The following is a 26,682-nucleotide window of genomic DNA, read 5'->3' as shown; positions in this document are numbered from 1 at the left end:
AATCTGAGGGTGCTGAGGGAGTTGGCTGATGTGATTTCAGAGCCATTGGCTATTATCTTTAAAAGCTCGTGGCAATTGGGGGATTATGATTGGAAAAAGGCAAATATAGTGCCCATCTTCAAAAAAGGGAAGAAAGAGGATCCAGGGAACTACAGACTGGTCAACCTCACTTCAATCCCTGGAAAAATCATGGAACAGGTCCTCAAGGAATCCATTTTAAAGCACTTGGAAAACAAGAAGCTGATCAGGAACCATCAACATGGATTCACCAAGGGCAAGTCCTGCCTGACCAACCTGATTTTCTTCTATGAAGAGATGACTGGCTCTGTGGATGTGGAGAATACAGTGGCCGTGATATACCTTGACTTTAGCAAAGCTTTTGATACAGTCTCCCACAGTATTCTTATCAGCAAGTTAAAGAATTATAGATTGGATGAATGGACTATAAAGTGGATAGAGAGCTGGCTAGATCATCGGGCTCAACGGGTAGTGATCAATGGCTCGATGTCTAACTGGCAGCCAGTCGCAAGCAGAGTGCCCCAAGGGTCGGTCCTGGGGCTGGTTTTGTTCAACATCTTCATTAATGATCTGGAGGATGGTGTAGATTGCACCCTCAGCAAATTCGCAGATGACACTAAGCTAGGGGGAGTGGTAGACACTCTGGAAGGTAGGGATAGGATACAGAGTGACCTAGACAAATTGGAGGATTGGGCAAAAGAAATCTGATGAGGTTCAACAAGGACAAGTGTAGAATCCTCCACTTAGGATGGAAGAATACCATGCACAGCTACAGACTGGGGACCGATGAGCTAGGCAGCAGTTCTGCAGCAAAGGACCTGGGGGTTACAGTGGATAAAAAGCTGGATATGAGTCAGCAGTGTGCCCTGGTTGTCAAGAAGGCTAATAGCATATTGGGCTGCATTAGTAGGAGCATTGCCAGCAGATCGAGGGAATTGATTATTCCCCTCTATTCGGCATTGGAGTATTGCATTTGGAGTATTGTGTCCAGTTTTGGGCCCCCCACTACAGAAAGGATGTGGACAAGTTGGGGAGAGTCCAGAGGAGGGCAACAAAAATGATTAGGGGGCTGGAGCACAAGACTTATGAGGAGAGGCTGAGGGAACTAAGTTTGTTTAGTCTGCAGAAGAGAAGAATGAGTGGGGATTAGATAGCAGCCTTTAACTACCTGAAAGGGGTTTCCAGGGAGGATGAAGCTAGGCTGTTCTCAATGGTAGTAGATGACAGAACAAGGAGCAATGGTCTCAAGTTGCAGTAGGGGAGGTCTAGGTTGGATATTAGGAAAAAGTTTTTCACTAGGAGGGTGGTGAAGCACCAGAATGGGTTACCTAGGGAGGTGGTGGAATTGCCATCTTTAGAGGTTTTTAAGCTGCGTCTTGACAAAGCCCTGGCTGGGATGATTTAGCTGAGTTTAGTCCTGCTTTGAGCAGGGGATTGGACTAGATGACCTCCTGAAGTCCCTTCCAACTCTAATCTTCTATGATTCTATGAACTTTCCCAGATTGAGAAGTCAGTAGAGGAGGTTTTGGAACAAATTGATAAATTAACAGTAATACGCCACCTGTTGGTATTCACATAAGAGTTCTGAAGAAACTCAGGTATGAAATTACAGTGCTACTAACTGTGGTATGTTACCTATCACTTATATTACCCTCTGTACCAGAGAACTGTAAGGTAGCTATAAATGATTTGGAAACAGAGGTAAATGGTGAAGTTGTAAAATGTGCAGATAAGTCAAAATTGCTTAAAATAGTTAAGTTCAAAGCTGACTGCAAAGAGTTACAAAGGGATCTCAAAGAGCTGTGTGACTGGGTGACAAAATGGCAAATGAAAGTCAGTATTGATAAGTGCAAATTAATGCACAGTGGAAAACATAATCCCAACTATACATACAAAATGATGGGGTCTAAATTAGTTGTTACCATACAAGAAAGAGATTGTGGAGGCATTGTGGATAGTTCTCTGAAAACATCAACTCAGTGTGCTTCAGCAGTCCAAAAAAAAAAAAGCTGACAACGTTAGTAACCATTAGGAAAGGGATGGAAAATATCATACCACTGTATAAATCCATGGAACTCCCACATCTTGAGTATTGTGTGCAGTTCTGGTCACCCATCTCAAAAAAGATGTATTAGAATTGGAGAACGTGCAGAGAAGGGCAACAAAAGTGATTAGGGGTATGGAACAGCTATTCGGCTTAGAAAAGAAACAACTAAGGAGAGATAAGATAGCGATTTATAAAATCATGAATGGTTGTAGAAGGTGAATAGGGAAGTGTTATTTATCCCTTCACATTACACAAGAACTAGAGGTCACTCAATGAAATTAACAGGCAGCAGATTTAAAACAAACAAAAGGAAGCACCTCCTCACGCAAAGCACAGTTAGCCTGTAGAACTTGTCATGGAACATTGAGAAGGCCAAAAACATAACCGAGTTCAAAAAAGAATGGAGGATAGGTCCATCAATGGCCAAGATGGTCAGGGATGCAACCCCATGCCAAGGTTGTCCCTAAACCTCCAACTTCCAGAAATTGGGAGTGGATGATGGGAATGGATTATTGGAAATTGCCCTGTTCTGTCTATTTTATTTAATGACAGTGGCTAGTGCCAGTGCTTCAAGACAGGATACTGGGCTAAATGGCCATTTTTCTTGCTCAGTATAGCCATTCTTATGGTCTGATGTAATGGACATACTGTGTGTGGCTTTCAGGGGGGGGAATTATAAGTATCTGAAAGGTAAATCATATTAATACAGACAAAAACATTGGTGAAGTATGATGGAGTGGGAAAGATCCCTCAATTTACGATTTTATCATTCTTTTCAGAATCTGTTACTGATCTTCCTATGAAATCTGACAGTGGACCTTTATTTACAAGACTGCGTAATCCAAGTACAGGCAAGTTTGCAACAGTGAAGGACATTGTTAATATTATGGTTAATTCTCTCCTAATCTCTACAGAGAATTAATATTTTGCAAGCTGAAATGATGGTAGTGTGACTCTTGTATGCCAAAGATTTTGCTGAGGATGCTGTGTAGTTAATTCAATTCAAACATTTAGAATTGATTTATAATTTTAATTGGTGGAACTGTTCATTCATCAGAAATATTGGCGCTACAAAAAAGTGGTATATTTCAAATGTGTCTCTTAAATGCATTTGTTTTTTGGAGATCCACAGGCCTTTTACTTTTAAATCCAAATTTAGATTCTTCAGCTAGTCACCTTATGCTATAAAATAAACATTCAGTTAGGAGAGGCTTTTACTACACTTGCCAAACTTTTGAGCCTTTTCATTTTTAACTACAATTTTCTTTTTACTCAGTCCAAATTGTGGTATCTCTTGTCAGTAGATGATGATTTACCTTTAATTAGAAACATATTGGAAAAACAAATAACGTAGAAAATTTAATGAACCTCCCTTCAATATCCAAAACAATCATTTTCTTCATTAGTTGTGTAGCCAGAGTATCTTAAAGCTGCCTTTGTCTAAGACTTTCTTTTCATTAAAGTATACAGTATTAAATCCTGTTTAGTTTATTTAAACAGAAAATCTTCACATTTAAGTAGTTTGTTTGAAAAATCTGGTTCAGGTTGTTTCTTCACTCCCTTCATAAATTAATTTGCTTTCTGTGGGATCACTGGGTTTTTTAAAAGTCACCACTCATGTTTATGACACTAAAACACACCTGGAGACCTTAATTACAAGTGCAGATAATCTGTTAGTTGCTGCTTTGTGCCTAAAGGAAGAGACTAGTGAAAGACAAGATGCAGAATGGGAAGAGAGTTTACTTATTCTGTTAAAAATATTCATGATTTAGTTTCAAAATGTAAAGCAATGCCCATCTCCCATCTGCTGTACTGAATTGGCTTTGCAGTTTGCCACAAGAATTGAAGAAAGGTGGATAAGAATTTATATTTTACCAGGCAAGAAGTGATCTATTTAACTTGTAGAATTAAAGGTGTGCGGGTAAGGCTTTTAGAAAAAAGCTTTAAGTGCAGTTGTTACACTGAAGCTGGGTATCTTACTTTAGAATTACCAGCAGCTTATTTATAGACTTGTTATGCTCAAACCTTTGGTTATGTAACCTTATGTATAAGAGCAGGGTTTGAAATAGGAAGGGGAGAAAACACCCTTTTAGCAACCTTTAATTATATTTGTGTTTTTTAATAAATAAATTGTTGTATAAACACCCATGCAGTGTTAGTGTATTCTTGAGTGCTCAGAGAGAACTAAGTCTGCAAAATCGTACAACTTCCAAAGCAAAGTTTTGGTGACTTTCCATTATAGTCATGGAGATTGTCAGCGTTGTTCACAATATATTTGGCATTTCCTAATCAATACTCACATCGGAGGCATAAGAATGTTCTATTCCACTTTGTCCACATGAACCAATGAGAATCGGTGATTTTGTGAATGGACCTAAAACAAAGCAATTCTGTCATCTCCAAGATTACAAGTTTCTGGTGAAAACTCCTAGTTCAGTTCCCTCATTCACCTAATTAATTTAACCCATAATCTCCCTAAATCCATATCAATACACAAAAATAAATGACAAACAATAAAGTGGCACTTAAAGAACAGGGATTCTCATTCCCTATTCCTGAGTCAGATAATTCAGAGTCAGACAGACACAAAGAAAAAAGGAAAATTTTGGCTACCACCACCCTGCCCCATACAGACAAAAGCTAATTTCTTGTGTGCTCTGATTTGGGTTTGAATCAAAGGCTTTGCATTGTTAGATGAACTATTCACACTTCTTATTTATTGATTCAAAATTCAGTAGGGACTATAGAGCTGGTAAATGAGCATCTGTATATAATAGTTTTCTTTGTATAAGCTTTCTTTGTAGTTACAGTGTATGTAGAATGTATGTATGTTTATGTATATATTAGGCACATTCTTCAGACGTATTGGATGGTCTTTGGATTTTCATGAAAGCTTACAAATACAAACCAGATTTCTTTTAACAGGAGAAGCAGCCCTCTACTTATTCAATAGTAGTGCACAGCAGCTGTTTGAAGTAAAAGCTTTTCATGAAGAATATCGTTCTTGGTTTATAGGTCAGGCTGTTCAACATGGTGAGTAACATAGTATTTCCTCTCCCTGACCCCTAAGTGTAACTAATATTCATATATTGTCCCCTCATAAATTTACTTGTGTGTCTTCCTAATTGTAGAGTCCAGCCACATAGTATCTCCACCTTCTGAGGCAATTGCATGCCATCTGGATTTAGCCAGGGGGTGGGGCTTTGTGGTCTCTTAGAAGACTGCCTTTGGCAGCCTCAATTAGACAGATGTTCGTGTGTCTTGAAAAAAATCAAATTGTAGTGAACTGAAGTGCCACAAAATATTTAGCTTTCCTTGTCAATCAGTCTGACAAGTCCTCAGGGTACATATGTATATTTTAATTTTAGGGGAAAAAAGCATAAATTGGCCCACTTATTTTAGCTATGAAATATAGTTTAAGCATTGAAATATTTGGTCCCACTTTCTTTCACCTACTACTCTTGTTCCCAGAAAAGCTTAGGGATCTCCAGATGATGGTTCTTTTCTGAGGCTGGTATTTAGGAATGTCATTACCTGTAATGTCATTACCTCTTTATTCACAGCCCTCTCCTGACCCTAATCTATCTTTTTAAATAGAAGGCAGACAACTTTCTATACCTTCTCATCAAGAATCTGACAGTTTTTTTAATCCATGAGGATGTCACTAAAGTAAAGTTTCTTGCCCAGTCAATGATTGCATCGTATTTTCATCTGATATTTTTTAATAGAAAAAGTACCATTTAATGAAAGATGAACAAACAGTTTTCTAAACCATGTGTCTTTAATTGTATTATCCCTAGGGGTGTGTTTAATTCTAAATTTCCTTTGCACAGGTGCAGATAGATATAACTAGACTGCAAGTAATGCTGCTGTAAGCTTTGACTTGCTGTGGATGGGTATTGAGCCAAGGGAGTGTGCATGCTTCATGCTGCTGATTATATTGAATTTTCTAAGTCCCCTCCTCCTCCCATCTTCTGCCTTGGCCCCTGAGAAATAGTTGTCCTAGGGAACCATCCCCTGCATTTTGCTTAGAAGCCTGGAAGGATGTTCTTTGACATGTATAAAATTAACTCCGGTTCCTCTGAAAAGTTATTCTTCTAATGATGATTCTCCAGCTTTGTGTTTTGTTTTGAGTATTCTAATGTCAAATGGTTATCAATTATTAGATCTTATCTAGTGAATTTCTTTCATGTTGCATTGTTGTTTCCAATTATCTGTATTGAGGGCTCTGTTAAATGAAGGCCCCATCCTGCAATTGGTATATATTATTAAACATACACACTGGGCTATATTCTCTGGTCTACTAAATTCACTTTGTTCCACATAAGAAACCACCTGGAGAATTTCCTCATGCAGAGGGAATCTATGGCCTTTGTAAAGCATGTAGAGGCAGCTACAGCATCTCTTGCACTTTTTACACTACCTACTTCTGCCTCCTACTGCAGAGCTTGATGCCTGGTGTGAGTGGGGAAGGGGCCACAGCAGAATGAGGCTTCATTATGTCTGATTCTCTGCTGATGGAAGGACTTTTCCCTGCAGTTTCAATCGAAGCTACTACCCCCTCCCTCTCACAACTTTTAAGTTATACCAGGAGCAGGGGGAGAGCAGAATCGGAGAGCTACAATCTGCCCCCTGTGTTTAAGTATGGGTCAGACACAATTGAGAATTGAGCCCTCTTAAATTAAAGCATTTATAAAACAAAATAACAATGTACTTGACGACTCTACAAAAATACTGCACCCCCTATCGATAAAATTAAAAGGAAATAATCAAGCTGTCTATGTTACGTTTCTAGGAATTAAATATTCTTTCACCTCTCTGTCCATAGATGGTCGCCTATTGTTTGCAACACCAGTGGACCCTTTATTTCTGGTGCTTTTCTACCTTATAAAGGCAGAGAAGGAGGTAAGTGTCCTTGATTCTGGCATTTGAAATATTAGGGAAAACAGCTATTTATTACTTTATTTTCTCTAAAAGTTATTTTAATTCTTTAAAGTGGGATTCCCACACTAAATTAATTGTTTCACTGAAGCATAAATACATATCCCATATTGTTGTGGTTTTTTTATATAGGTTATTGTCATTTTTGCCACTATTTGGTTATCACAGATCTAGTATGTTGTCAGTAAATGATGTTGTAGTTAGTTACATTTTGCCTTCGATTGTAAACCTTATATTTCTCTCTCTGCTTATAATTATCTGAAAATTTTTCCTTTTCATCTGAAGCGTTCCATTCTTGGGCTCATCCCAACATTTTGGAAAGTTTAAGATGGATTCATTCATCCATTTTTAATTATGGAAGGCGAGGAAAACAAAAGTACTTTTACCACTCTAGGAAAATGTGAAGATGCTGCTTTGTACACCAATGAGTTTAAAAATGGCTGACCTTTACAAGTTGAAACTTTCCAAATGTCTAGTCCTTACTGAGGGCTAATCTCTAAGCCACTTTGTCTAACTTAATATAAAAATTAACAAAACAAGCTGAATTATAAGCATTGAAAGAGTCAGTTTTGTGACTGTTCAGCACAAGATTTTCCCCTAACATTTGAATTAAAATTCTTTGGCTCCAGTCGAACAAAACACTTAAACACATGCTTAAGTATTTTGCTGGATTAGGGCCAGGTTGCTTAGCACTTTGCGGGATTCATAGATTCCAAGGTCAGAAGGGACCATTGTGATCATCCAGTCCAGTGGTCCCCAAACTGTGGGGCACGCCCCTAAAGGGACACAAAATAATGTGTGGGGGAGAGGGGGGACACGGCAGAGTCTGGGCCAGCCTGCATGTGGGGCAGGGAGGGAGTACCACTCAGCCCCGCTCTGCCCCTCGCTGCTGACTGTGTCCCTGCTCCCAGCCGTGCCCCCGCTCCTGCTGCGGCCCCCAGTCTCATTGCACCTGGCCATGCTCCTCATCTCACTCCTGCGCCCGGCTCGCTCCTGTCCCTGACCCCCGCCCCAGCCGTACTCTTGGCCCCCAATACAGATCCGGCTCCTGGGGGGACTTGGACCGGGTAAAGGGGAATGCAGAGCAAAAATGTTTGGGGACCACTGATCTAGTCTGACCTCTTGTATAACATGGCCCAAAGAACATCCCTTAAAATGTTCTTAGAGCATATCTTTTAGAAAAACATCCAGTCTTGATTTAAAAATTGTCAGTGATAGAGAATCCACCAGGACCTTTTGGAAATTAATACCCTATTGTCAAAAATTTACACCTTACTTCCTGTCTGAAATTGTCTAGCTTCAACTTCCAGCCACTGGAATGTATTATACCTTTCTCTGCTAGATTGAAGAGCGTATTATCAAATATTTGTTCCTTTGTAGGTACTTATAGACATAATCAAGTCACCCCTTAACCTCTTCGTTAAGATAAATAGCTTGAGCTCCTTGAGTCTATTGCTGTAAGGCAGGGGTGTCCAAACTGGTTCGGGAGCCGCATTTGGTTCTTTTACAGTTCAAGTGCGGCTCGCGGAGCCTCCTAAGCCCCCACTGCCCCCCCATTCTCTGCCTACCAGACTGAGGTAGGAAGTTCAGGGCTTCTGCCCAGTGGGAAGGGGGATCTCAGGGCTTTAGACCTGTGGGACACGCCTGCTGGCTCAGGGCTTCAGCCCTGTAGTGGGACTAGGGTTTTCTGCCCCACAGGAGGCACCTGCCAGGGCTCAGGGCTTGTGTCCCATGGTGAATGCCTGCTGGAGCTTCTGCCCTGCAAAAAGGGGGGTGTTGGAGCTTTTGCCCATGAGAGCCACCTGCTGGGGCTCGGGGCTTTGGCAGGCATACCCCCAGGGCAGAAGCCCCAAGTCCCACACTACCCTGTCACAGCACTGAAGCCCCGAGGCCCGGCAGGCATGATCCGGCTCTCGAACTTCTGAAGATTGTTGCATGCGGTTTTCAGGGTCAGTAAGTTTGGCCACCCCTGCTATAAGGCATGATTTATAATCCTTTAATTATTCCTTTGGCTCTTTTCTGAACTTTCTCCGATTTATCAGCATCCTTCTTGAATTGATGGTACCAGAATTGGATACAGTATTCCAGCAGCAGTCGCACCGGTGCCAAATACATTAAAATAGCCTCTCTACACCTAATCAAGATTTCCGTATATATGTATCCAAGGATTGCATTAGCCCTTTTTGCCACAGCATTGTATTGCGAGCTCATGATCAGCTGATTATCCACCCTGACTCCCAAATCTTTTTCAGAGTCATTGCTTCCCTGGATAGAGTTCCCCATCCTATAAGCCTACATTCTTTGTTCCTAGATATTTGAGGCCCTATGAGCCCCACTGTAAGGGCTCAAAGAGGGAGAAAAGTTAAAATTAGTATATGTAAAACACCCCCAGAAATGACCTAAAATAACTTCAACATCCCACCATTTTAAAGTAATTTATATTGCAGCCCTGCAGGGCCAGAAGTGAATGCCAGCTCCCAGCTGGAAACAGAATCTCTTCTTTCCTGTCAGCATAAAGCACCTGTGTCTAGGTCTGTAGAACTTGGAGATATTGGAGTTTGAACTGATGAGCTGCTGTTTGTATAGGATTGAATAGTGCCTGTCCTAAGCCAGGGATAGATGCAACTTCTGTGGGGATACTGCACATTTGTGGGGAGAAGGAAGAAACATTTCTATGACAGGTTGATTTTAAAGGAAAAAGGTGGCTGTTTGAAATAGTTACAGGGCTTAGAAGGTAAATAAATCCTGGAGTGGCAGATTATGGGCAAAGAGATGGTTAATAATCCAAGGCAGATAACAAATGAATTTGTCACATAGCTCTGCAAATTCTCATGTGTAATTTAAAAGTATAATATGACAGAAAGAATAGAAAAATGCACTTAATTAATTAACATAATCTCTTGTCCATGAACCAAAGGGCACTAACTTATCTAACTGGAAGAATTTAAATGTCTCTCTTCATTCATGCCAAATGGAGACAGTAAATTCAGTTTACTTATGTAAAAAGCTTCTCTTTCCTTCAATACCAATTTCTTGTTTCTCCCTCTGAGATCCTCTGCTACTGTTTCAATGAAGAAAAATTATATGGATGGGAGAGAATTATTTTCTTTGTTTTTAAATTGTGGATTGAGGATACAAAATTTTACTTCTATACATAGTCCTCTAGCAATCGATACCTGCCTGGTATTTCTAATCAGTAATTTAACCTATATTGTGTTTGGAAATGTTTCCTCATTTTATGATAAAGGGTAACCATAAACATGTTTTATTGCATTGTAGTCCATCACAGTCTTATAGTAGTCCACGTTCTTATAAACAGTTAAAGAATATCTTAACTGGCTTTCCATGTATCACACTTCATTCAGATTTGATAGCCTTTTGAAAACCTTATGCACAGTCTAATATTAATATACATTTTTTATTCTTGTAATCTTTTTCTTATTTTTATTACCTCTCCTTTTTTGTGCACTAGAAACAAATATAAAATCCTTTGGTTTGTTTTGTACCTTGTACATTTCAGTTGGTTATTTTATTAATCCTCTGATTGCTCCAATGAGAATATTCTCTAATAACGAATGGTTTACCCAAGTGTTTTTTTTGTCACCCTGACCAGCATAATGACTTCAGCCTTGGCCCCCCAAGACCATTTACTCTAAGGATGGAGTGCTAACTGAGCCTTTGTACTGATGTGCTCAGGGAGATTTCCAGAGGGAAAGCTGCCAATTGTGCCAAACTGTGCTGAATAATTGTGCATTGTAATGTCTGGCAAAGGCAAGATATGTTTGATGGTTCTGTCATGTACAATGCTATTTAAACTGTGCCAATACCGCTTTATGTAGGACTTCAGGCCAAACTGGAACTCACTTTCCAGAGCTGAAAGATTAGTACTATGTTCCCTAAGATGCACTGGTCCTCTGAAATTCTTCTTTATGGAAGGGGAGAAAAGCAAAATTTGAATTAAAGTTATGACACTGAATTTAATCCAGCAAGTTGTATCTAGAAAAACTGTTGGCACACATTAACTATTGTAAAATCCTATCATCCTCCAAAGTAAACCCTCTGTACTTTGCATTTATTTGTCTCCAGGATGTTTTAAAACTGAACCTTTTTAAGTATAGTAACTGAAAAGTTCAGCACTTTGTAAATATTTACAGTTTTGAAATTTCTGTTTATAGTTTGTTGCTCTGTAAACAGTTTGTGAATAGATCCTACAGGTCTACTAGCAATCCAGCCTTCTTTGTAATCCTTGGTTTAAGGCTCTACCCATAAAAAAATTTAATGGTTTTATTATATTTTTACTATTGTTGACAGTAATATTTCTTTAATTCCTTTGTTTTTTTTGTTTTTTTTTCAGCAAGGAAAGTTCCAACCACTGGATCAAGTTGTGGTAGATTCAGAATTTTCTAGCTGTACAATGTTGCCACAGTGTGCAAGAGTTATGGACTCACTACATCATGTGGTAGAAGAAAAAGGTACAAGATTTGGGTTGTTAATTTAGCTAACAGACTAGTTCTTCAGCAGATGTTTGGGCTCTGAAAGGTGTATTTATTTGTTTTTATTGACTTCTACACTGTGGGACTGGAAGCCACTCTGATGCTAAGCATACAGCAGTAGGCACTGGCTTTTGCATCTTGCTTCACCATGCATCTTTGGTGTGCCATTGTAATCTGTCACATATCCTGCTGCATTTTATTACTGGAATCCATTCAAGTTTGCAAAAAGGTTTTCCCTCTATGAAGTAACTGCCGTGTCTGGCAAATTAAGCCTTTCTCTTTTGTTGATTACTTGTATCTCATGTGTGGCTCTATTTTTTTTTTTTTTTTTTGCTGGGTGTGTATGTGAGTGTGTATTTCTGTGACTATAACTATAACCACCATAACTGCAGTGAAATCAGGGATCAGCAAAAGAGTGCTCTCCCAGTAGAGGAATGATCTAACTAAAGATCAATCAAAATTGTCCTGGAAGGCTTCAAGATTTTTAAAAACGCGAGTTTACTCTGAAAAGTGACTATGTAATAATAGCACCACCATACTCTTTGATTTGATCCCCGTGTGTGTGTTTAAAATTGTATCTTTTTATCTTAGTAATAAAAATTATTTTTTTATAGCTTTTACTCTAGTTAGTTGGGCTATTTTTGCCGAGTTAAGAGTGAATGAGCTGGATTTTTGCATCAGCCACAGAATTGTTTACTCAATTACACTTGTATATTGCAGTTTCACAGGTATTGCTGAAGGCCTAATTTGCCCTGTAGAAGTTCTTTTACTTCAGGTGATATGTGTGATAGAAAGGACCTAGCTTGTGTTTACATCCCAGGGTGAGTTTGAAGGGCTGGCAAATAGAACAACTACCTTTTCACTTATAAATGTTGGCATGAAAAATATTGAGAGACAATAAACATGTAATCCTCAATTTTATTTGCTCAGAACAGAGCTGCACTTTAGTGGTTGTTTAAGGAATGGTGGGATTTCCTTTTAGAAGTGATCTTTATTGTAGTATTTTAAAAGGTGTTGCACTTGGCTGAAATTATATACTGCAGCTCTAAATTAGTAGCATACAGTGCCACCATTTGATGCCACCAAAAATGATATATCACTAAAGTTGTAAAATAAATCAGAGAGAGTGCCTTATTCTGTGAGCAATATCTCTTTTTCAGTTGGTAAGCATCCATGTGGGTCTTTGAGTGACTCTTTTGCCAATTGGATGGTCCACTAAGGAACAGTGGACCTAGTGTCTCCTATGAATTAAAGGCACAGTATATACAGAGTAAGTAGGCCCAACTTGGAATGGGAAAAAGGGAGAATGAATGGCTGAGAGAGGCACATCAGGAAAGAATAGATAACACAAGTTTGTACAATTTTGCACGAGCTTATGATGTGGTGTTAAAATTAAGTAAAAAGGAAAAATTTTAAAAAGTTAGCAGTTGTCTGCCATTGAGAACCTTGTTCGGAAAGGTGTGTGTGATTAGAAGGAGGTGATAAACTGTATTGATGAAAACATGAATCAACTCCCATCTGTCAGGAATATTCACATACTGCCCTTCATCTTAATACTGAATTCCCATTGATATTATTGGGAGTTCATGTGTCAATTGAGGACGATAAATGGCCCTAAATGTTTGTTAGATACATTTAAATACAAGGCTTTTCTCATAGCATAGCTTGGCAGACATGGAGAAGAGGCTTCATAATTCATAGCAATGTAATCTGAAAAGTTAAGATTGGTAAAATTCACTAAGGATCCTGTCTTTTGGCTAGGGGCCCCCTTCTGTGCTAACTTCCTGTCTGAATGGAGAGCTAATCATTCAAGAAGGATACAGAAGTTTGAGAAAATATAATCTTCGAGATTGGCTTTCTTTTTCCACAAAAATATCAATCAGTTTTTCTAGTTCTGTGCTGTGTAGAGCATCTACAAGGCACTAAGGAATACGAGCAAGAAGGCTTGTTTGAACCAATTCCTGCTAACCATGACAGGCTGCAGTTGTCACTACCATGTTTGAGAGGGAAGATTTAGGCAATATTACAAGGATAAATGACGAAGAATTGAAAAGTAACAATGCAACAATAAGCACCACAAACAGGAAAAAAAAATGCAAAAACTTTTATAACTTATTGCTTCATGAAACTTAACAGTAACCTGGGAGAGAGACGTTGAACTTTTAGGAACCAGATATATTCTCACAACATGAGATTAAATTGTGTGCTGTATGGATAAGGTGTATGTTTTATGTGGTCAGCCATTTCTTCCTAAAAAGCTTCATTTGAACATAAAGTAGGACACGCTTCCGTTGAAAATAGTCACCTTTATTGCAGTGAGAAAGCAGGACCAAAGGGGAACATACCGATAACACTGTTACTACCTTTTTGTTGGGACCAGGGATACTGAATAGATACTGGCTGCAGTTAGAAATGAGGGGATTTAATTACAAAAGCAGGAGTGGAAGATGATTAGGTTTCTATCTTTCTCCGCCTCATCCTGGCAACAATAAATGAAAGAAATTCTGGAACACAAAGTAAACTTAAGAAAGGAGAAAGTGGCCTTACTATTCCCAGTTACAGGTATAGCAAATAAAGTAACCCAGCTCTGGGCCTGGCCTAAAAACTGTGCTTAGCTTGTGAAAGAAGGTAAACAACTAAGAAATGGTACACACTTCAAAGGATGAAGGCAGGAAGCCTTGTCTGCGCAGGCCTTTCAATGGGAGTTGAAAGTGCACAGCATCTCACAGGATTGAATCCCAGGTCAGCTCTCAGATTTACCATTATGAGTTGCAGATTATTTGTTCGGTTTCAAAACTAACTCTTCAGAAACACTCACGTTGCTCATAGTTTTAACTGATAGATATGACTGTTTACTTCAGGGCTAGATTGTGAGTTTGGGCACAACAAAGGGATGGCACAAAATCTGCACTACCCCATGAGTAACCCTAGCAGGCACTGTGTGACACACAGACATACCTCTGAGTCAGTGTTTCTCCCTGTTTCCTCCTTGCTCTGGAGTGGCAGTAATTTTACTGCTGGCTTGTACCAAAAGTACATTACAGTTATCTCAGCCCTACCCCTGTGCTGGCCGGCGAGTGGTGGAGGAGAAGCTAAGGTTCTCCTTCACTCTAGGGAGGGAATAACTAGGAAGTCTGTGTAAGAGTAATAAGGAGGAGTGGGATTATTCCTTTGCCTAGGTGCCTAGTCCAAATCAAAATGTAGCCTTTAGGAAATATTTGATTTTTTTATTTTTTAGCAAAAATATAATAGTGGTTACCATAAAAAGTTCTTCTTTCGTAACCTTATCTCAGTATCAGTTCTGTAAATAATACATGCAGTTATTGTATAACAGAGCAAACTCTGGGAAGTATCTTTATTCCTTTAGACAAATGGGTGCTATTTATTTTTGTTTATATATATAAAATATGTATGTATATAATTTTGTTTAATGTAGAGCCATTCCAGCAACTGGCACAAATTCTGAAAGCCATTGTTTTAATCTTTTTGTTTTGAAATATGTAAAAATGCAATTGACTTTAATCCATTGCTTTTTATATAACATTCTTAGTTATAACCATTTCTGGGTCTCCAAATACTGCTTGTCCCATTTGTGTCTGTTTAATGGATTGTATCTTGGGGGAAGGACTTGAGCTATTTTTTCTTTTACAGCACCAAGCATATTCATATGTAACAAATACACTTGGGACTGTTCATCACACATGTCTCATGTTTCCTTTCCACCAACCCACTACCAATTCTTCATTCAAATCACTCTTAAAGATTCACTTTTTCTAGTGTTCACAAGAACTATTGGTATTATGACTAATACATTTTTAAAAAATCCCTAGTTCTTCTCTACTAAGGCCTCTCATTGCTCTGTGTACTTTGTCTTCAGAGCCCTGTGCAGATACAAAATTTGTATCTGCATTCAATCGTCCGTCCGCAAACATGGGCCACGGATATCTGCAAATTTGCAGATATAAAATTTGGATCCGTATCTGATCTGCCAACATGGATCGTGGATATAAAGCAGATATCCACAGATTTGCAGGGTTCGATCTGTCTGACTTGGGAGTAAGCTCGTTGGAGCAAGAAGCCCCAAATATGTTGGTGTTACTTAACAAATAAATAAAAATAGTATAACTAGAATAACTAGCACTGGGAATCTGGGTAGTAAATTCGGAACCTTGAGCATTGATAGTTTATACTTGCTGGGTTAGCATTATGAAGTCCCCCTGCCTGGCACTCAGCAGTCAGGGCACTGAAGCAGGCAGAGTTCTGTATCTGTGTAAAAACCATGCCGAACTTGCATTCACGTGCTTCATTGGTAGAGGAAATTACTTGTTTCTGCTCACTATAACAGAGGAGGAGGATTGTTTCCAAATATGTTCATGTATGAGGGCGAGACTATGATAGAAAAGGATTAATAAAGGGTTATGAACTTCAGTTTGTGAGTGTTACTCTTTGTTTCGTTTTGCAAGGCAAAAGCTGCACTATGATCTTGTCTGATGTGATTAATATGAATAGCCAAGAAAACTTACCTGATTAGAATAGCTAAGTAATATTGCCAAGCTTGTATTCCCAGAAGGTAGGAAAAAAGGGGCCATATGAGTTTCTGAGTTATGGAAAACACTGAGAAAATAGATGTTAAAATGTGCTTTAGGCAGTTTGCTCAACAATACATTAGGGAAACTTCCAAGTCTACATAACGATTACCCAATTGCTGAACATATTATTTAATTGTAGAACCACTTATATTCCATCTGTATTTCTCAAACCCAATCTTTCCAGATGTCTCAGACCAGTTTTATAGGCACCAGACACATTAGGGAACAAAAGTCTTTCCAATATATTCTCATATTATCAAACATAGTCGCTAACTCTCACCAATATCAAATGTGCATTACATGTGAAAACCATGTTCCAGTATTGAATCCTTTCGTCAGCAGTTTGACTTTCACAACTCACTTGAATTCTTCAGAGGTCTCAAATATTGTCAGTTCCTGGTGTTTAATAGTACAAACTGTCAAGTACATAAAATACGTTCAAACAAAGTAATCTCTGAGGGGTTTAATGTAATTATTTTTCACGTGTTTTAATGAAAATGGCTTCACAATTCTACATTTCCTTTCCTAACTGAGTCACTGACTCATGCTGTTTGGGGATTCTGCCTGGAAATCTGGGCTTGAACTATTTTTCAACATGGATTGGGGGAGGATGGCAAGAGGATGTCCCTCCTTGAACCTTCTCAGATAGTGTACAATTTTTGGATTTCCCTTATCTTCTTGATCCAAATCATGTTAGTTTCTTTGAGAAACAGATTAATGTATCCCTTCTCTTTTTCTCTCAAACTCATTTTCTTTTAAGAACCATTTTTTTTTAAGTCCCAAAAGTCTTCAGTCTATAATATCGCATCTAACTACTTTATCTGCAACAGATCAGATATAAAATGAAGCATAGTATTTGGGGTTTTCTTTTCTTTTTTCCTATGTAAAAATATTTACTTTTTTACTCTTCTACAATGGTTGAGATGAAATTAAACTATATTTTGTCTGTAACATTCCCCCAACCCCTCACCATCCCTTGCTATATATACACACAAAAAGCACATAATTAGATATTTGTAAGCAATTTGAAGGAACTAAGATAAACCCCAAAGAAGGAAATGCTGAAAGAACCATAAATAAAGCATTGCTGGTTGTTTGCAGAGAGGGAAAGAAACTCCATGAACCTAATGCTGGAGTATGGTATCAGACCTGTTAAATTACATAAAACAGATGTAGGTATTTATGGTAATGGTATACAGGTGATTAAACCCTATTGAAATACCTGTTAAAGAGCAGGATTGAAATGTGTGTTCTAAACTCTCCTATATAATCTTATTAAAGATTTTATTCAATTTCCTACCTTTATGCAATTTAGTGTGCAGTTCTGTGCTGAATTTTTCCTGAAACCTTTGTAATTTCCTCTCCCATTTGCCCCAGCACACCCAGTTAACTAATAATTTATGAGCAGTGAGTGTTTATGGTCTCATAGTTACAGATATGGGAAATATTTTTAAATTTATCTGTCATCATTAATTTATATGATGCTTAACAAATAATAGATAAGACGTGTTACCTTCCCCAAAGATTTTGAATGTTTTGCTTTTTTTAAAAGAACTACAACTTGTTTGCTTTGACGTTTATGTTAAATTATTTGGAAATGGGAGGAGGAGATGAAAAAGAAAATGTTGCTATCCACCATCCTATGAGTCTTTGAGGGAGAATGGTTGGAAGGACAGTGGAATATTTTTGTAAACCATTCTTTTTTCTGCCCTTGCTGCCAGATGCATCTGTTTCCAAAGTCCACGTTTAAGACATGAGGCTTAACAACAAATTGACCAGGAACTGAACCTGAGACAAAGAACCAGCTGTGACCATATCATGTATAAATGAAAAAGTCTGTTGGCATGTATCAAAAGGGATTCAGTAAAGCACTTAAGCATGTGCTCAACTTTGATCATGAGAATAGTCCCATTGAAACCACTTTTGAAACCAATGGGACTGAGACTACTCATACTTAAATAAAGCCTGTGTTTTGCTGGATCAGGGCTTAATTAGAGAGAATTAGAGAATTATCAAATTGCATGGACTAGTGAACATCAGATTGCTGTGTTGTTTTTCTGCATTTCTAATATTTTTCAGTATTATTACCCTGATGATGTGCAAACTATGAAATAACTTCCATGCCTTATCTACATATTTTAAGTTTTTAATGTAATGAAAATGCAAACCAAGCCAATCATTACTTTCTTCCTTTTTTTGTTTGTTTTTTGTTTTGTTTTATCCCAGAAATTTGCAGGAAGAAATTTTATAAATACAGCCAAGAAAAGACATTGAAGTGGTTAAAGAAAAAGGTATTATGTTTCTCTTTTGCTTTCAAAATGCTTTTATGTTCAAAATTTAAAATAGTAAGAAGTTTCTTCACATAATATTTGAGTCACAAAATGTGAGTAAATTCATAGTCCATATCCAATTGAATAAGAGCAAACACATCAGTAAAGCTGTCATACTTTAGAATGTGACAAATATAAAGCATTAAGGAGATAGCAGATTTCTAGTAGATTCCTCTTAGACGGAACCAAACTGTGGTTGGTCCCTGCACAGGTGCAGTATGGTCCAGGGTAGGCTACCGTGGATATTTCTATGCTGTCCCTGAGTTCAGGGACTGCTATTTTTGCCTTAAGGGATGGGAAGGAGGCAAGGCTATGACTGTGTCACCCTCCCTAGCCCATACCAGCTAGCAGAGCTGGCCTAACATGGAGGGAAGCACACCTTGCACCTTGGTGTGATTTGATGCTACAGCTGTGTTCCTCATGAGATCGCTACATTGTCTCTCCTAGCACTGCTGTGGTCTTGCAACTATGCCTCAGCCACAAAACAAGCCTGCCCACACTCTTGATGGTATACCTAAAAGAAATTGTATTGCATCAGGTTAGCTATTGTACATAATGAAGCAGATTCTTTTAATCGGAATTGATTTACTACATGGCATCCATCAGAGAAAATGATTAAATCTATGTCAATCACAAGATGTAAGGGAGCCTTGAAAAATTGTCATTAACATTTACCAACCCAAGTACAAAATCTGTTTCCCATCTTTTGGGAGGGGAATAACAATACTGTTCTTCCCTGTTAGAGAAAGTACATGTCTGGGTTGAGTGGAATTTTTGCAAGGCTACTATAGAGGAAAAATATCACTGGAAGAAACCATTATGGATTCACATCAGTTATATTTATTTTAACATTAATGGCTGAATGTTTTTGTTTTAGCAGGTGCCTGTTACATTGTTATAATTTTCTTTATCTGTTGATAAGATTAAGAATTTGTCACAGGTCTTTTTAATAAAAGTCACGGAGTGGTTGTGAGCAATAAGCAAAAATTCACCAGTCCGTGACTTTTACTAAAAATACCCTGGGCGGGGGGTTAATAGTCGGTGCCCGCCAGGGCCAATGCTGCTACAGCCCTGCTGCTGTTCCTGCGGCAGGAGCTGACTGCCAACCATGGGGGCTGCTCTGGCCCCGGCCACTGCTCAGGCTCTGACCCTGGCGGCCACTGCTTTGGCTCTGGGGGCTGTTCCTGCGGTGGGAGCTGACAGCCGGCCCCAGCTGCCACTCCAGCCCTGGAGGCCCCTGCTCTTGCAACAAGAGCTGACCACCGGCCACTATTGCAGCCCTCCTGCTGCTCCTGGATGTGGGCTGACTGCTGCTTCAGCTCTGCAGCTGAAGCTGAAGAAGTCACAGATGTCTGTTAAGGTCATGGATTCTGTGACCTCAGTGGCAGAACTGGATCCTCATCTATTGACAATCTCTCTCTTATATTGAATCTGACAATGCCCCGGCCTGCAGAATCCTGGTGATTCCTATTCAGGACTCCATTCCCATTCCAGTAGAATTGGAAAAACCCTGGCTTCTCCGAGCAGGTGCATGAATCATCTGTAAAATCCATGGCTGCTCCAGCTGTAAATTCCAGCCCGTCTCAGTGGAGCTGCAAATCTAGCTGTCATGTCTCAAAGGCAGCAGACTGGACACCCTGGATCCTTAATTTTTTGAGATCATATGCTAGTCATTACAGATGTATATTAAGTTTCATCACAGTTCATAACTTGAGCATTTTATGTGCTTTAAACCAAATTACAAGGGCTTTGTCACTGTATTAACACACATGTGCATAACAACATTGATTTAGACATTTCAATCTGTGACTCCTTATAGGTCAACCAGACAGTGAAAGTACTTAAAAGCAGCAATGTATGTGTAGGTGGAAGGGTGCAGTCAGCTACATTTATCAGCGGCAAACAAATCACAGATGTTAAAGAAGGTAAGAAAACTAAGTGTAGTTGTAATGAAATTTATCTTTATGAAATAAGATACCTGCAGCTTATATGCTCAACTAGAATTTAACAATAATTGTAAATGTTTTGTAAACATTTAAAAATATTTCTTGCCCGTAATATTTTAGTCTAGTTATTCTAGTGGTGCCATGGCTGTTTGGAGTTCTTTGATGCCTGAAACATAGTAATTGTATAAGGCACCAAATGTGCAGGGGGAAGGGTTCTGAATAGCAACTATTGAGATCTAATTGAGGCACCAATTCAGCAAACCATCCCTGTTCATTGATGTGCTCAGAGAAGCAAACACTCAAGTTGGGATCCTGTTCCTGTGCAATAATTATGCATATATATAGAGAGAGAGATACATAGATATAGATATAGAGAGATATATTATTATTATTATAGATGTGTATTATTTATATACAGTATGCATAGGTACAGCAATATATACTCCCATAATATAAATTATGATTACATATACATAAAATATACATTGAATATAATGTGCACATGTTCATGTAATTCTTTATATGCATATTAATATTTAAACCACAAAGAATATACACAATATATAGGGGTATTGTCCAAAGTGCCTTTGTGGGCACAAGGCCTACTGAAAGTCACTACGACCTGTGTTTCTAAATCACTTACGTGATTTTGAAAGTCCCACACAAAGTGTTAGTGTTATTACCGTAATCATTGAGTAGATACCATGTAAAGTTTCACTGCTATTTTGATCACCCTTTTTCTTGAGGACAATGTCACAGAGAAGTTGGATTATGAAATAACCTTGATGTGCTTTTCAGAATATGCACTATGATGAAGAAAAATCTAAAAACTTTCAGAGAAAATGAGAAATTCAAATTCAGGAAGTAATTAGAACAAGTTAAGCAAAGTAAATGATTTGCTTTACTAAGAGGTTCAGAAGCCTGCATATAATCTAAAATTAAGGAAACAATGAGCAGCTAATTCTGGCAGGCTTATTGCATGCTGAGTATGTGGAAAATGAGTTACCAAGTAATGATATCAAAGGAAAAAGCATAAATGAGATTTAAGAGACAGCTAGACAGTTTTATCGAGGGCGCATTATAATATATAGTTTCAAAAAGGGAGGTGGTGTTGAAAGACTTAAGTGCCTTTAACTTTACAGTAACTTTTTATTACTTCCAAAAACATTAAATAAATAAAGGAAATTGCCACTGTCAAAACAGGTCCATCTTTACTATATTTAACTATGATATTTGGTAAGTTTATTGTTAGTCTCAATCTGCAATGTTTTCTCTTGTCGTACCTTACAGGAAAGTGTGTGTATTCTTTATTATAGTTTTGCATTAAAAAGGGTCTAGATTTAAAAGAAAAGCATTGAAGGAAATAGTTTGAGTTAAAGATAGGTCAGTTTTGGAGGAGGTTCTAAGATGTCTCTAACTACAGTAATGTATGTAGCAAAGGGAATGGCAGAAAGTCAAAGGGACCTTACTCAACACTTATTTTTAATCATCCTGATCATGTCTGATTCATTCAGTGATATATTTGCAAACAGTTGCTCATTCAAGAGTGTGGCAGAAATCTTCACAGTCTACCTGTAAATGCAGTTGCGTAGATTACAGTAATAACCTGCAGCTAGCATCGGGACTTGAGGTGAGATTTGCTATTAGGGAGGCTATTCCATGTGGTAAGAGCAGTGTGGGAAAAGCCTATTGATGAAAGATAAGGAAGGGAGGTAGAAAATTCTCTGACATTTGAGAAGAGAAGCAAATGGCCTGAATAAATGAAAAAGCTGGTGGCAAGTTAAGAGTTAGGTATGGGTTAGGGTGGCAGCAGGAACTCCTTGGAAAACTCTCTGTTGGATTTTTAAATAATTAAGAAAGCCAATAAAGATTTCTGGAGGGTTATGCAGCCTCATATCTGGGTCTGACAGAAGAGAAGAATAGCTGTAATAACTGACTTGACATAACAATTCAGTGCCATAAAAAGAAGAGCAAGATGACCAGAGCATTTCTATTTATGTATAAATTGGGTATAAAAATTTCTGAGGTAAAGTTCAGAATCAGTGTGTTGGATCTGGAACTCTCCTTTATGGTTTTTGATACTAAAGGAGGTTAAGGGATCAGGAAATGCTTGATAAAGAAATTTGCATTATTTTGCTGTAAAGCACATAGGAAATTTAGCCAGTATAGCTAAAATGTGCACACTGGGGCCAATTTATTAATTTTTTCTGTTTTATCATCAATTTGGTTTGTGCTGTTACAGAACTTCATGTAACAGTGTGCAGCAAACCATCTCCAATACAGGAGAAATACGTCTTTGCAACTCTGGGGGGCTGGCTTACCGTATGTTTCCATATAATGGGGGAGGGGAAGCAAGTGCTCACTGTTTTAAGGCTAATTAAGAGGCAAGGTGGTACTAGCTTGGGATCTGTTTGTGCAAACATTTTTGCATGTGAGTAATAGCCCCATTGACATCAAGTTACTTACATACAGAAGAGTTTGCAGGATCTAGGTCTGGTTTTGCAGGCATTTGTGAGGAAGGGGACAGAGAAAGAGATGTGTTAGGACTTCATGTTACCAAAGGTTTGGTTTCCAAAAAAAAAACTTTTATAGCAAGAGTTCCCTATCCTGAAAACAGCTTCTAGTAGTTCATATTTCCACAGATAATTATCCTGTCTTGCCAGCGATGTTTAGATATGCTTTGGCATTTTTCATAAAATACTGACATTAAGTACAAGGCTTTGAAATAGACTCATTGTCTCATGTAATTGTTTTCACTTAAAGCCAGAAATATATTTTAGTACTGAAACTCTTGCCAAATAATTGTAGGATCCAGATGCTTTAAAATTAATGATTACATGTTCTGTTGAGTCAGCTTTTTACTTCTGCAGCATTTTTTTAAAATTAATTGTGCAGAAAAAATATGTTCTATTTAGTGTTCCCAGAAAGCAAACAGGTTTTGTAAAGTACATGCCACAGAGATTAATAACATCTGTGCTGACAAAGTAAGCATAGTAACTCCTTGCTTTTTAATTAAACCTACAAGTGTCATATAACATAAACTACTCAACAAAAAGAAACATCACAATGTGTCTGTTAGTGGTTTCTTAACATTAGCTCATCATGATGGATTATCCTGATATACAAGGGCATGGATTGGAAAGCAGTCCTGTGACTGTATAACATGGATGCACTCTTTTCTCTTCACCCCAAATCACTTTTTTTTGTTTCCTTTCAGAGGACTATGTACGATATGCCCATGGTTTAATATCAGAATATATTGCTGAAGAGCTAAGTGCTGAATTGTCTAAGTACTTACAGTAAGTATTGTTTTAATTATTTGTTTGCTTTATATGACACACATTACTCTGCAAATGATCTTTTCTATTGAATACTGTAACTTGAATCACCAGGTTATAGTGAATGATAGAGAGATTTTGTCTGTCACTTTTTAAATATCCCAGGAGGGCAGGGTTTGGAGAAGGAAATCAAATCCTACTGAAGAAAATAGAAAAGGAACATAAACTCTGGCAAGTCAAATGTAAAACTATAATTAGACAGGCCAAAAAAGCATTTAAAAAGCGACAGCAAAAGACACACAAACTAACAGCAAAAAAATGTTTTAAGTACATCAGAAGCAGGAAGCATGCCAAACTATTGGGGAGCCAATGAGCAATCACATTGCTAAAGGACCACTCAAGGAAAACAAAGCTGTTGCAGAGAAGCTAAATTAATTCTTTGCATCGGTCTTCATTGAAATGGATGTGAGGGAGATTCCCATACCTGAGCCATTCTTTTTAGGTGACAAATCTGAGGAACTGTCCCAGAGTGTGAGATATCAATAAATGAAGTTTTGTAACAAATGGATGCATTAAATAGTAATAAGTGACCAGGACCAAATTGTATTCATCTAAGAGTTCTGAACGAACTCATAAGAAATTGCGGAACTACTAATTATGGCATGTAACCAATCACTTAAATAAGTCTCTGTACCAGATACCTAAGACAGCTAATGTAATGCTGATTTTTAAAAAAAAAGGCTCCAGACACGATCCTGGCAATTTCAGGTTAGTAATCCTAACTTCAATATCACCTATAGTAAAGAACAGAATTATCAGACACAGATGAACATGATATGTTGGAAGAATCAACACAACTTTTGTAAAGAAAAATCATGCCTATTAGAATTCTTTGAAGGTATCATCAAATGTGGATGAAGGTGATCCAGTGGATAGTAGTGTACTTGGACTTTTAGAAAGCCTTTGACAAAGTCTTGTACTAAAGGTTCTTCAGCAAAGCATGCAGTCATGGGATAAGACAGAAGCTCTTCTCATGGATCAGTAACTGATTAAAGGATGGAAACAAAGAGTAGGAATAAATGGTCAATTTTCACAATGGAGAGAAGTAAATAGCAGGTCCCACAAGGATCTGTATTGGCACCAGGGCAGTTCAACATATTCATAAATGATCTTGAAAACAGGGTAAACAGTGATTTGGCAACATTTTCAGAAAATACAAAATTACTTAAGACAGTTAAGTCCAAAGCTGACGGTGAATAGTTACAAAGGATCTCACAAAACTGAGTGTGTGGGCAACAAAATGGCAGATGAAATTCACTGTTAAGTGCAGAGTAATGCATATTGGAAAACATAATCCCAACTATTCATACAAAATGATAAGGCTCTAAATTTGCAGTTACTACGCAAGATAGAGATCTTGGAGTCGTCATGGATAATTTTCTGAAAACATCTGCTTAGTGTGCAGCAGCAGTCAAAAATCTAACTGTTAGGAACCATTATGAAAGGGATAGAAAATAAGACAGAAAATATCATAATGCCACTATTTAAATCCATGGTATGCCTACACCTTGAATACTGCTTGCAATTCTGGTCACTCCGTCTCAAAAAGTTTTTTAGAATTGTAAAAAAGCACAAGGAAGGGCAATAAAATTGATTAGGGGTATGGAAGAGCTTCCCTATGAGGAGAAATTAAAAAGCCTGGGACTGTACACCATAGAAGAAAGATGACTAAGGGGGATATTATAGAGATCTGTAAAATCACGAATGGTTGGGAGAAACTGAATACGTGATATTTACCCCTTTACATTACTCAAGAGCTCATGGTTACCCAATGAAATTAATAGGTAGCAGGTTTAAAAGAAACAAAAGGAAGTACTTCTTCACACAACGCACAGTCAACCTGTGGAATTGTTTGCCATGGGATTTTGTAAAGGCCAAAACTATAACCTGGTTCAAAAAAGAGTTAGGTAAGGTCATGGAAGACAGGTCCATCAATAGTTATTAGCTAAGATGATCAGATTTAGGGGCACTTTCATGCTCTGGGGGTGCCTCTATACCTCTGACTGCCTGAAGCCAGGACTGGATGACGGGCTAGATTACTCAATAATTGCCCTGTTCCGTTCATTCCCTCGGAAGCATCTGTCACCAGTCACTGTCAGAGAACAAGATCCTGGGCCAGGTGGACCATTGGTCTGATCCAGTATAGCCATTCTTAGGAGGAGGAGTGGAGCTTTCTTTATTAAGTCTAAGTTGGCATTGTGAATGTAAACAGCATTGTTTGCAATTAGGAATATACTACTAATAATAATACCTAGTTCTTTTAAAGCACTTTTCATCCATGCACATATGTGACATGTGAACCTTTCCTTTGGGGAGGCTATGGAGCGCCTGTAGCTTCCTAGATGTGGGGGTGCCACCAGCAACTGGAATGTGGCCCTGCTCCCTCCTCCCTCACTCAACCTCTTTCTCTGAGGTCCCGCCACCACTCACCCTCTTCACCCCAAGGCCCCGGCCTTGCTCCGCGGCCCGGCCTTACGCTCTGCCGTGGGGTTCCTCACTGCCCCCAACCACCCCTCCCTGGGGCTCCTTACTGCCCTGAGCCCTCCTCCCCTAGGCTTCTTACTGCCCCTCCCCAGGACTCATTGCTGCTCCAGCATGCCACCTGGGCTCATTCCCATCCTGTCCCCCTGCTCACACCCTGGGAGAGGAAGGGGAGAGGCCCACACTGCAGTCAAGAAAGGCAGGGCGGCTTGGGGGTGCAGCAGCCCGGAGAGCTCAGGCTAAGACAGAGCTGGAGGGCAGCACAGCTAATTCAGTTCCCTCCATCAAGAAGCATCAGGCTCCCACTGAGCCAGGGAAGCGCCGCCTCCCCAGGTCAGCATCGAGGGGTGCTGGGCACAAGGCCCCTGGGCTGTACCAGCAGCTTTGCTGATACCACCCAGCCGGCATCCTTCCCCAGGCTCCCCGCCTGGCTGTGCACAATGCTGGGACAGCCCAGAGACATGTGGCAGGTGGGCAGAGCTAAAGTGCCGTGCTGGGG

At 38.9% G+C, this 26,682-nt stretch overlaps 1 protein-coding gene across 2 annotated transcripts in view; it reads left to right on the top strand.

Moving 5' to 3' along the window:
* Window positions 1-26,682, top strand: part of RNASEH2B (ribonuclease H2 subunit B) — a 47,954-nt gene that overhangs the window by 8,884 nt on the left and 12,388 nt on the right. For both annotated transcript variants that reach the window (XM_067563080.1, XM_067563079.1), the window contains exons 2-8: window positions 2,845-2,916; window positions 4,991-5,098; window positions 6,894-6,970; window positions 11,361-11,478; window positions 18,315-18,379; window positions 20,238-20,343; window positions 23,582-23,663. In XM_067563080.1, coding sequence (XP_067419181.1) covers window positions 2,845-2,916; window positions 4,991-5,098; window positions 6,894-6,970; window positions 11,361-11,478; window positions 18,315-18,379; window positions 20,238-20,343; window positions 23,582-23,663 — 628 coding nt within the window. The remainder of the gene's footprint in view (window positions 1-2,844; window positions 2,917-4,990; window positions 5,099-6,893; window positions 6,971-11,360; window positions 11,479-18,314; window positions 18,380-20,237; window positions 20,344-23,581; window positions 23,664-26,682) is intronic.

Source organism: Emydura macquarii, unplaced genomic scaffold, assembly GCF_026122565.2.
Source record: "Emydura macquarii macquarii isolate MOO-44397 ecotype Brisbane River unplaced genomic scaffold, CSIRO-AGI_Emac_v2 contig_2473, whole genome shotgun sequence".
Taxonomy (NCBI): domain Eukaryota; kingdom Metazoa; phylum Chordata; order Testudines; family Chelidae; genus Emydura; species Emydura macquarii.
This window is presented reverse-complemented; position numbering and strand designations above follow the sequence as displayed.